Source organism: Pipistrellus hanaki (assembly GCF_964339955.1).
Source record: "Pipistrellus hanaki genome assembly, chromosome: 3".
NCBI classification, from domain to species: Eukaryota; Metazoa; Chordata; class Mammalia; order Chiroptera; family Vespertilionidae; genus Pipistrellus; species Pipistrellus hanaki.
In genome coordinates, this window is record NC_140505.1 from 182091068 (window position 1) to 182102040 (window position 10973).

Below are 10973 nucleotides of genomic sequence, written 5' to 3' on the forward strand. Positions count from 1 at the left end.
CTGCTGGGCGGCAGCCACGTGACCCCCGTTCGGGTATAAATAGACGGCTGGGCTCGGCTCTGTCACTCGCTCGCCTTCACCCACCGACGTCGCACACCGGAACCAGCCCCGAGCCGATCCCAGCCGATCCTCGATCCGGATCCGATCTTCGATCCCGAGCCGGTCCCCAGCCAGCGCCGTCGGAGCCGGTCCCGAGTGAGCCCAGACGCCCAGATGGAGCGCCCGCAGCCCGACAGGCAAGCGCTGGGCTGGGGACGGGGACGGGGACGGGGACGGGGACGGGACGGACCGGGCGCGGGGACCTGCCCTCCCTCCCCTCCCAGCCAGAGCCGGAGCCACGCGCCGAGCCCCGGCCCGGGGTCGGGAGGAGGAGGATGGGCGCCGACCCTGCCCGCACCGTGAGCAGCTGGAGGGGTGGACGGTGCCTCAGCTGCCCGCGCCCCGCAGGGACCGGGCGACCCACGGGGTGCTGCCAGGTGCCCGGCTGCGCGGCTAGGATTTGCACTTTGGAGTGTGCTCGGCGGCGCCTCTGCCTGATGACCTGGGGCCCCCGGAGCCGCGGGGCCGGCTGCCTAGCTCTGCCCGCGGCCACCCAGGGCCAAGCCCACCCTCCCCGGCCGCCCCTTTCACAGCCCAGGGAGCAGCAGCCCCGGGGCGGCCGCCAGCAGGTGTCTGGCAGCGGTTTGAACTTTGGTCATCCGTCCGAGCGTGGCTCCCTCCCTTCTCCCAGGGACTCGTCTGCACGCAGGGAACGGGGGTGTTTGCTTCTCCGAAGGGGTGTGGGTAGGAGAGAAAGGAGAAATGGCAATTCTGTGGGAAAGAAGTCCAGACAAACCACAGAAACTTATTTTATTTTTAGGAAAGCATTGCTTTACTCAGGCATTTTAACACAAGTGTTTTATAATGAGTATATCCTAGGAAGTAATGAGATTTGGACCCGAAATCTCCACAAAATAAATGAGTTCAATCTTCGCTCTAAAAGCGCCTCCGCGCAATCAGACCCGGAGTGCAGGGCTCACCCCGCCCTCTGCTGCTGCTTCCTGGTTGTGCACCTCCTCCTCTCCCCTTTCCTTAGAATGACAGCCCGGATTTCCCCCTGGGTTTGGGGACCACAGTACAATGCCTCCTCGTGATGGAAGAGTGTTGAGGGGCTTGCATCTTTTTTTTCTTTTTTACATTTAAAAATTACTGATTGATTTTAGAGAGAGAGGAAGGCGGGAAGAGAGAAACATTGATTTGTTGTTCCACTTGTTTATGCATTCCTTGGTTGATTCTTTAAAAAAATATATATTTTATTGATTTTTTACAGAGGGACAGGGAGTTAGAAATATCGATCAGCTGCCTTTTGCACCCCCCAACTGGGGATGTGCCCACAACCTTGGTTGATTCTTGTGTGTGCCCTGACGTGGATCAAACCCACAACCCCATTGGCTTACCCGGATGAGAGGCTAACCAATGGGCTACCCTGCCAGGACTATGGGTCTGCATCTTAAGGCAGTTGGGAATGATGTGGCCTGTGGACTAGGTATATGGGAGGCTGGACTTATTTCTGTGGAGAAGCCTGATAAAGCTGACAGCTTCGGAAGGCCTGCCTACAGGCGAGGGGCACCCTCAGAGCTCGGGGTGCTCATACCCACCCTCTTACTCACCCTTCCTCCCCGCCCTCCGCAGCATGCCCCAGGATTTGTCAGAGGCCCTGAAGGAGGCCACCAAGGAGGTGCACACCCGGGCAGAGAATGCTGAGTTCATGCGGAACTTTCAGAAGGGCCAGGTGACTCGGGAAGGCTTTAAGGTATGTGTCCTGGGGGAGGTGTGACAGGTGTGGGTGTGCTTCTGTAGGTCCGGGACCAGGGATGCTGAGGGACCAGATAGGAATGCCTTGAGAGGATCATTTTGTAGATGATGATGACATTGAGGCTCAGAGAGGGGAGGTGACTTACCCAAGGTCACACAGCGAATTCATAGCCTGCTACATCGTATTGTGGAGGAGCCGGGGCCAGTGGTGCCATCAACGGAGCACCTATTCCAAGCTGGGCGTTTACACACTTGGTATCTAATTTGTGCCTCAGCCCTGAAAAGGAAGAGAAGGAAGGGAAGGCTCAAAGAGGTTAAGAAATTAATGGACGGTCACACAGTCAGTAAGCACATTGGAAAGGCCAAAGGCAAGCCAAGGTTGGTCCTGACTTAATGCTAATCTACCTCGAAGGCAAGGGGTAGTATGGGTTTGAGCCCTGGATCCACCATTTCCTTAAAAAAAAAAAAAAAAAAAATATATATATATATATATATATATATATATATATATATATATATTTGATTTCTTACAGAGAGGAAGGGAGAGGGATAGAGAGTTAGAAACATCGATGGGAGAGAAACATTGATCAGCTGCCTCCTGCACACTCCCTAGTGGGTATGTACCCTCAACCAAGGTACATGCCCTTGACCAGAATTGAACCTGGGACTCTTGAGTCTGCGGGCTGACGCTCTATCCACTGAGCCAAACCGGCTAGGGTTGAAGTGGGTTTTCTTAAGCACTCCCTTTATGCTAGACGCCGACTTTGCTGTTTCTCAGCATCGTTGTGCAATTCATGCAAATAGGACGCTCTTGACAGAGAACCAGACAAGGGCCTAGTGTTAAAGCATCAGCACGGGGAAGGGCTTGTTCGGGCTGCACACAGAGGGCGGGAGCTTTATCCGCCACTCCTGGCGCCTCTCCCTTTCCCCGGCCTGGGCCTTCCCCCACGCCCAGCCTCAGGTGCCCCAGCGAAGGGGGATTTAACAAGCGCTTGTAAGTGGGTTGGGGCCTTTGCCTACACCCTGTCGTGTGGGTGCTGACTCTAGCCCTTGTTCCCTCTTCATCTTCCTCTTTCCCCTGAAAGAGATGACTTTCACCCAGTTGCTGTTAAGTGGCAGTGGCAGCAGGGAAGCAGGGAGTGGCTGCTGAATGCCCCATCCGAAGCCCCGCCTCTCCTCCCAGATGGGAGATTGGGATTTTACCGCTAAGCCACTGAGTTCAGAGTGGGCACGAAGTCTGTGAGAGTGGGCGCTTAGATTATGCGGAAGGAGGTGGCATTCGTCATCACGGCCTCTGATTCAGGGCTTGAGTGCCAGGCTGTGCCCAGTGCTGTACCTGTGTCATCCTGCTCGATAGTTTAGGAATATTCCCTTTGCAGTCCCTCAGACCTCAGATCTCCCAGCGAGGGAGCGTGGCTCACCCATGGCCACACAGCTGGAGTGTTATGTGTAACAGGAATTCCCCAGCCCAGCAGCCAGAGGTGGTGAGGTTCAGCGTGGGCCTCCAGGAGGGGGAATGGGGGCCCTGCAGCCGGCCACCCAGAGGTCAAAGTAGAGGCACCTGTGTCCCTTGCAAGCGCTTTCATTCAGGCACCCCCTTGCTCAGAGCCACCGTGGCTTCCTAGCAGCATCTGGGCTTGATTCCAGTGCCATTTCTCACCGGCTGTGCAACCTCCACATCTCCTACCCCCCCTGAGCCTTGGTTTGCTTTTCTGTAAAATGGGGATGGCAGCTCCTATGTTTTTGTGAGGATTAAGTTAGGCCACGTGTTTACCCTGTGGGGTAAAAAGGCTTTAGGCCATCAGTTTTTCTTTTTAAAATATATTTTTATTGATTTTTTACGAAGAGGAAGGGAGAGAGAGAGTTAGAAACATCGATGAGAGAGAGAGAGAGAGAGAGTCTTGCACGCCCCCTACTGGGGATGTGCCTGCAACCAAGGTACATGCTCTTGACCGGAATCGAACCGGGGGCCCTTCAGTCCACAGGTTGATGCTCTATCCACTGAGTCAAACCGGTTTCGGCTGTGCCATCAGTTGTTTGTGTGTGATCAGTGTGGGGAGGTTGGAGGGACTGGCGGGACGGGGGAGCCCAGCCTGGGGAGGGGATGGGGGCTGCTGTCGGGAAGAGGGTCCTGACCTGCTCTCTCTGGTTTCAGCTGGTGATGGCCTCCCTGTATCACATCTACAAGGCCCTGGAGAAGGAGATTGAGCGCAACAAGGCGAACCCGGTCTACGCGCCCCTCTACTTCCCAGAGGAGCTGCACCGCCGGGCGGCCCTGGAGCAGGACCTGACCTTCTGGTACGGGCCCCGCTGGCAGGAGGCCATCCCCTACACACAGGCCACCCGGCGCTACGCGCAGCGGCTCCACGAGGTGGGGCGCGAGCAGCCCGAGCTGCTGGTGGCCCACGCCTACACCCGCTATCTGGGCGACCTGTCGGGGGGCCAGGTGCTCAAGAAGATTGCCCAGAAGGCCCTGGACCTGCCCAGCTCCGGCGAGGGCCTGGCCTTCTTCACCTTCCCCAACATCGACAGCGCCACCAAGTTCAAGCAGCTGTACCGCTCCCGCATGAACTCCCTGGAGATGACCCCCGAGGTCAAGGGGAGGGTCATCGAAGAGGCCAAGACCGCCTTCCTGCTCAACATTCAGGTGAGGGTTGACTCCAGTTTGTTGTTCCTCTGTTATATCGGAGGCGGGAGGTGGCGGGGGGGGGGGGGGGAATTAGGGGGCGAGATTTGGGGGAGCAGAAGCCTGGGTTCTAGTTCTGCTAGGGGATCTTAGGCCCCTTAATCTCCAGCTCAATTTCCCCGTCTGTCAATGAGTGGGTCATGGTGCCTGCCTCCTAGAGCTGTGAGGGTTAAATGAGTTTATAGCAGTCAAGTCGCCATAGTGGGGCCTAGCACAGGGGCGGCCCTCTGGTGTTAGCTGCTGTTCTCGTGAGGCATGGGCATCCCAGTAGGATTGACGACACTCAAGCTGTGTGTGCACCTGAGCGTTGCCAGGTGGGCACTGCAGAGGGTGTAGGTGCCCCAGATGTGGCCTCTGACTGGGGGCCTCTCTGCCCAGCTAGAAAGTGCCTCCAGTCCTGGGCACTTTGAGGAAAGCCTGGAAGGAGGGGTTCGTGGACAGAACTGAGGTGGGGGCGTGAGGTTCCTCCTAGCCTGGAAGTTGTTCTGTCGCTCCCCCACCTGGAGGTGCTCTGCGGTCGGGACTCCTAGCTCATGGTCTACTGGCTCCCCACTCCTTCCTTGCAGTCCCTCAGACAGCAACCCAAACCTGGTCGGTGGATCCTCCAAGAAAATCCATGGCTCTTAGAGAGATGGAGAAGGATGGAGTTTTGAGCCAAAGGCCTGTTGGAGGGCTGGCTCTTGCTCCCTGACCCCTGGCTAGCCTGGGTCCGAGCACTTAACCTGTAGGAGCTGCGGCTTCCTCATCGCAAACCCCGGCTCACGGATACCCCCCCCCCCCAAACCAGCTTTCCCGGGGGGACTCCCAGAGTCGTGAGGAAAGCAGGCGGCATGGGCTGGGTACCACTCACGAAGCGGTGCTCTGCATAGAGACACGAAGGCCAGGAACGGCGACAGCGAACCCTCAGTCCGGGGTGGGTATTGGGGAGCGTTTGGAGAAGAGCAGGCAGGCAAGCGAGTCAAATGCACTTGTAACATCTTATCTCTTACGCTGGACGAAAGGTACAGGAACAGTCCATGTTCTCCTTAGGGGCTTTGTCCTAAATATTTCATAGCAAGATGCCCATCCCCCGGGAGCTGGGCCAGTGCCGCCCTCACTGACACTGTCTTCTGCCTTCCAGCTGTTCGAGGAGCTGCAGGAGCTGCTGCCCCGGGATGCCGAGGACCAGAGCCCCTCGCAGCCGGGCCTTCGCCGGCGGGCGGGCAGCGGGACGCCAGGTGAGGGCCTCCGGACGGCGGCGTCGCCTCTGGTCTCCAGTACCTCTCCGCTCCTCTGTCTTCTGAATGTTCTAAATCACATGTGTCAAACACAAGGCCCTCGGGCCAAATCCAGCCCGCCAGGCCTTGCAATGTGGCCCGCACCGCGCTGTCATCACTGCACTCCGCTGTCAGTTTATGACATTGTCAGTTTATGACTGTTCAGTAAACCATTCGGCCCGCGATTTAGGCTGGATTTTAGATTTTGGCCCCTTCTCTGATTGAGTTCGACACCCCTATTCTAAATAAAAAATGGGGTGCAGGCCAGGGGACAAAAGGTCAGCTTCGGTGCGTGACTCTGGGCATGCCGTGTAAGCGCCCCCCACCTCAGTTTCCCCATGTCTGAAACCAAGGGCAGTCGAGTTAGTCCTAGTGCATTGGTTCTGAAGGGGAGACTTGCACACAGCGGACCCCCTGAAGTCAGGGGCAAAGCCTTCCTTTTTTTACTTTTATTTATTTTTAATATATTTCTTTATTGATTTCAGAGAGAAAGGGAGAAGGAGAGAGAGATAGAAACATCAATGATGAGAGAGAATCATTGATCAGCTGCCTCCTGCATGTCCCCCACTGGGGACTGAGCCCACAACCCAGGCTTGCGCCCCTGGCCGGAATCAAATCTGGGACCCTTGAGTCAGCAGGCTCTATCCACTGAGCCATGCCGGCTAGGGCAAAGCTTCCTTGGATTTGGCTTCTTTTGAGGCCCTTGAATGATTCCTGAACAGAGACCCCGGATGTGGGGCGGGGAGTCTGCAGCCATTCCCAGCTGTCACCCTGCCATGGATGCTAGGAAGATACATAACCTTGGGATCTTGCTGCGTGTTAGTCCCTCCCTCGTATGCCTCAGAGGCTAAGGTGAAGCTCACCACCTGCTTGGTGCCACCCTAACCCCCCTTCCCTGTGGCTTTTCCGCCTGCGCCAGGACCACGTGGCCCCCTGTGGGAACATGGCCAGTCCCTATGGGATGGGCTGCCTGGTGGGATGAGGTGACATTGCCTTTATGCACCAGTTCTCAAAGTGTACGTCCTTGGAGTACCCCCGGGGGGCCTGGTCTCACAGTGTGAGCCGGTTGAAAGGCAGTAGCAGACAGCCTGGACAAGTAGTGAGCTCCCTGTCTTTGGAGGAATTCAAGCAGTGGCTAGAGGGCCACTTGTTTGTGTTCTAGCAGAATCCTGGCATTGAGGGGGAGGACTGGATTGGAGGCTGCTGACACCCCTCTGCTGGGTTCCTGTGAGCTCAGACACCCCACCTCTGTCCGCCTGTTGTTGACATATGGACCCCCTTTCTCTTTCAGACTCCACGCCCACAGAGACCCCCAGAGGGAAGGCCAGTGTCTTCTCCCAGGCACCCCTCATCCGATGGGTCCTCACACTCAGCTTTCTGGTGGCAACGGTTGCCATGGGCCTTTACGCCATGTGAGCGCAATGTGTCGGCTTTTGGGCCGTGGACTCTCTTTCTAGAGAAGGCAGATCCCGAGGGCATGAGGAGCTGTCCGCTCCTCCCGTGCCCCCGTGCCCCCCTCTCTCTGGCAAGGAGGAAGGAGTCGGCGCATTCTTCCCAACCAAAAGCACATCCAGCCGATGACCCGAACCTCCATACGGACCGAGGGGTCCTGCTGGGCCCTCGGACACCCCCTCCCCCCTCCCCGTTCCTGCAGCAGAGCCCAGAAGACGTGGCCAGAAGAAGTAGCAACCGCCCAAACCTCCAAGGCCCCGGGCTCACGGTCTGCTTTGTTGACGTGCCTGACCCTGACCGTGCCCCGTGGGCCCTTTTCACATACGTGTGCCAGGATGTTGTGTCTTTGTCTTGTTTTTGTTGGAGCTGCTTTGTGTTCCCAGCTCAGCCTGCCTGTGGTATTTTGTTGTGTTCCGTTACAATAGCAGGGTTGGGGTGGGTTTGGGGGTGGGGAAGGGGGGTTGGGGGAGGGGTTTAACAGCACTGTGGCCTTGGTCTCTAACTTTGTGGAATAATAAACTGCATTGCTGAGAGTACCCCGAAGTGTTGTTCTTGGCCTCTGTGCCCCTGGCAACAGCCCTTTCCCTCACTTGTGCCTTGAACGGTGGGCGGCAGGGATGGAGGTGCGGGGGGCATGGCCGGCTGGATGTTTTCTGTCCTGAGAACAGTGTTGGTGGGTGAGCTTCAAGCAGGTGGTGGGCAACTCTTAGTGGGGAGCCCTGCTTGAGCAAGGCTCCCCTGGCCAGAGGAGGGGCTTGCCTGTCATGCTGACATGAGCGGGTTCTGGGATACAACCGGAGTCTCGTGCTGTGAATCTTAGGGACCAGGCGAGACCCCTGGGTTGAAGTCCCTGTGACTCTGCCCCATAGCTCTGCCTTTAAGGTTAGTCGTGAACCTTTCTGAGGGCTCCGCTCTGTTACCTGTAGCATGACACCAGTGAGGCCTCACCTGCCCGTCTTGAGAGCAAATGGGATGCATGTAACATGCCAACACTGTGCGTGATGAAACGAGGGCGGCCAGGGTTTTGAGTTGTTGCTAAGTGAGGCTTGTACTGCCCGCCATCTCACCTCTGTCATCTCATTGAATTCGCACAGGAAATCAGGAGAGCTACCAAGCTCTGAGGGCTAGGAAGGGTTTAAGCCCTGTCTGCCCAGCTCCATCCATAACCCAAGTCTTAACCTAAGTCCCCAAAGCCACTGGAATATTAATATGCAGCCCCCCATCTGGGAGAGGGGAAGCCTTTTGCTGGAGGGGTCTGGGAGCGCAGGGGACAAGGCACTCCCTTCAGGACGAGTACCTGAGCCCTGGCTGGTTTGGCTCAGTGGATAGCGTGCCGGCCTATGGACTGAAGGGTTCGGGGTTTGATTCCAGTCAAGGACACATGCCTGGGTTGTGTGTATGTGTGTGTGTGTGTGTGTGTGTGTGTGCTTGCACGCAGGAGGCAGCTGATCAATGATTCTCTCATCATTGATGTTCCTAACTCTCCCTCTCCCTTCCTCTCTGAAATCAATAAAAGTAAACCAATCAATCGATAAATAAGAAACCAGTACGTGAGGACTGGGAACTAGCAGGTCCTTTGTCCCTTTCCCTGCTTTGTCCCTAAGCCTGGAACCTTGGACAAATCACTTCAAGTCTCCTTTTGTTCACGGGCAAAATAATAACACATCTCCCTCCCAAGGCTGTAAGAGGGCCCAGCGTGTCCTAACGCCAGTCTGGACGGTGGCATCAGAACCCTCCCCATGCATGGGGGAACCCTGGCCCCACCCTGGGAGGCTCTGATTTTGGAAATGTGGTCTGGCTGGTGCCTGGACTCCTGTTTATGACAAGCTCCCCGGGAGATTCCCAAGGGTGACCAGGCCCAGCAGCCGCTGCTTGTTGTGAGATGTGCATGTAAGTGGTAGGTACCCACGGACGGAGCTTCCGGTTTTCTGTGAAGGGCATGGGCATTCATTGTTTGTAGTAACAGTGACAAAGACAGGAAGTGGGGGCGGAGAGAAACCACCTGGGACTGAACTAATGGGGGAATCGCTGGAAATCTGCCTTCTGTTCACACTGTGGGAAAGTCAGTAGCTCTTAACTAGAATGAGTTCCATTTCTTTTTTTTCCCTTTTAAAAAAATATATTTTATTGATATTTTACAGAGAGGAATGGACATACATGCCCTTGACTGGAATCAAACCTGGGACCCTTGAGTCCATAGGCTGAGGCTCTATCCACTGAACTGGTTAGGGCTTGAGTTCCATTTCTGTGTCCACTCAGAGGGGCTTCCATGAAGTGTCAGTGAGAAAAGCCTGTTTCAAATTAGTTTTACATATATATATATATATATATATATATATATATATATATTGATTTCAGAGAGGAAGGGAGAGGGAGAGCAAGGTAGAAACATCAATGATGAGAATCATTAATCAGCTGCCTCCTGGACGCCCCCTACTGGGGACTGAGCCCACAACCCAGGCATGTGCCCTGACTGGAATTGAACCTGGGACCCTTCAATCCACAGGCTAACGCTCTATCCATGGAACCAAACCAGCCAGGGTTGGTTTGATATATTTTCTTATACACTGTAAAAATACACAGTTTAAACACTACCCGTAAGTATATGTTTGTGTGAACGTGGCAAAGAAAAAAGTTATTCCCGGATCATGTTGGGGGATGGAAATGAAAAATGGGGCAGATTATGCAGCCCTTGTTGCTGCTGGAGCATGCGTCCATTTTTGCCAAATCTTCCTATTTCTCAAACTTGGTTGTGAATCTGATCGTGAATTTTCTTAAATGTTAAGCACCTCCAAATAATTTAGAATCTTCAATTTAAAATGAAACAAAACAAAATACCATCTGAGTATATGAAACCATTGAGTCCCAAAATCGGATGACTTTGGTCCCAGATGCGTGAGGGCAAGCATGTCAAACTCAAAAGCTAACACAGCCAAATAAACAAGGTTTAAATTTATCTGGGCCGCAAAAAAAAAAAAAAAGCTTTAATTTTCGTAGAAATGAGTCATTGTTAACAAAATAATAGAACCTTTTAATAAAAATTAATATTTTTTTTTTTTTTTTTAAATATATTTTATTGATTTTTCACAGAGAGGAAGAGAGAGGGACAGAGAGCTAGAAACATCGATGAGAGAGAATCATCGATCAGCTGCCTCTTGCACACCCCCTACCGGGGATGCGCCCGCAACCAAGGTACATGCCCCTGACCGGAATCGAACCCGGGACCCTTCAGTCCCCAGGCCGACACTCTATCCACTGAGCCAAACCGGTTCCGGCAATATTTTTTCTTGAACATTAACTTACAAGAAACTAAATAACCGCACATATTAAGAAACTTAATGCAAGTAAACCTATTTCTCTTGTTCTCAAAAGTGAAATATTGCCTGTTGTGCACACCAAACAAGTCAGTCCAAGACTAATGTGACGTGGCAACTGGCGGTTAAAATATTCTCTGCTGGTATTAGTGGAGAGAAATGGTGTGCCTGTGTGTAAGGCGAGTAAAGGAAGTGAATGCAACATGATTATAGTAATCAGTGGTTCGTGAACGCTGTCTTTCATTATTAATAATTATGTATAACAGGATCTTGTCAAAATTAAGTTACAGAATTTTCATTGAAACAATTCTTTAATATCATTATATTGGCTAGGCCACAAAAACGTTCATTGTTGACAATCTTGCGGTAGGGAGACCGGAGGTGGCCAGTCCAATGACCACTTGGGAGGAGAGTGTCAGATGAGAACAGGGAGCAGGTGTGAGGTGTGAAATGTGGGGGCCCCAGCCCCAG

The 10973-nt window shown here is 54.0% G+C and overlaps 1 protein-coding gene across 2 annotated transcripts; it reads left to right on the forward strand.

Annotated features, from left to right (window-relative positions):
• Nucleotides 1–66: 66 nt before the first annotated feature.
• On the forward strand, nt 67–7724 carry HMOX1 (heme oxygenase 1). 2 transcript variants are annotated; one of them, XM_084880177.1, is made up of 5 exons: nt 67–236; nt 1672–1792; nt 3950–4441; nt 5601–5697; nt 7028–7724. In XM_084880177.1, the coding sequence occupies exons 1-5, from the start codon at nt 214–216 to the stop codon at nt 7150–7152; spliced, it is 858 nt and encodes a 285-aa protein (XP_084736303.1). In that variant the 5' UTR covers nt 67–213; the 3' UTR covers nt 7153–7724. The 2 variants fall into 2 exon arrangements, with proteins under 2 accessions (XP_084736303.1, XP_084736302.1); XM_084880176.1 differs by lacking the exon at nt 7028–7724 and adding an exon at nt 5976–6114 and having other exon boundaries at nt 70–236; nt 5601–5766.
• Nucleotides 7725–10973: the final 3249 nt, after the last annotated feature.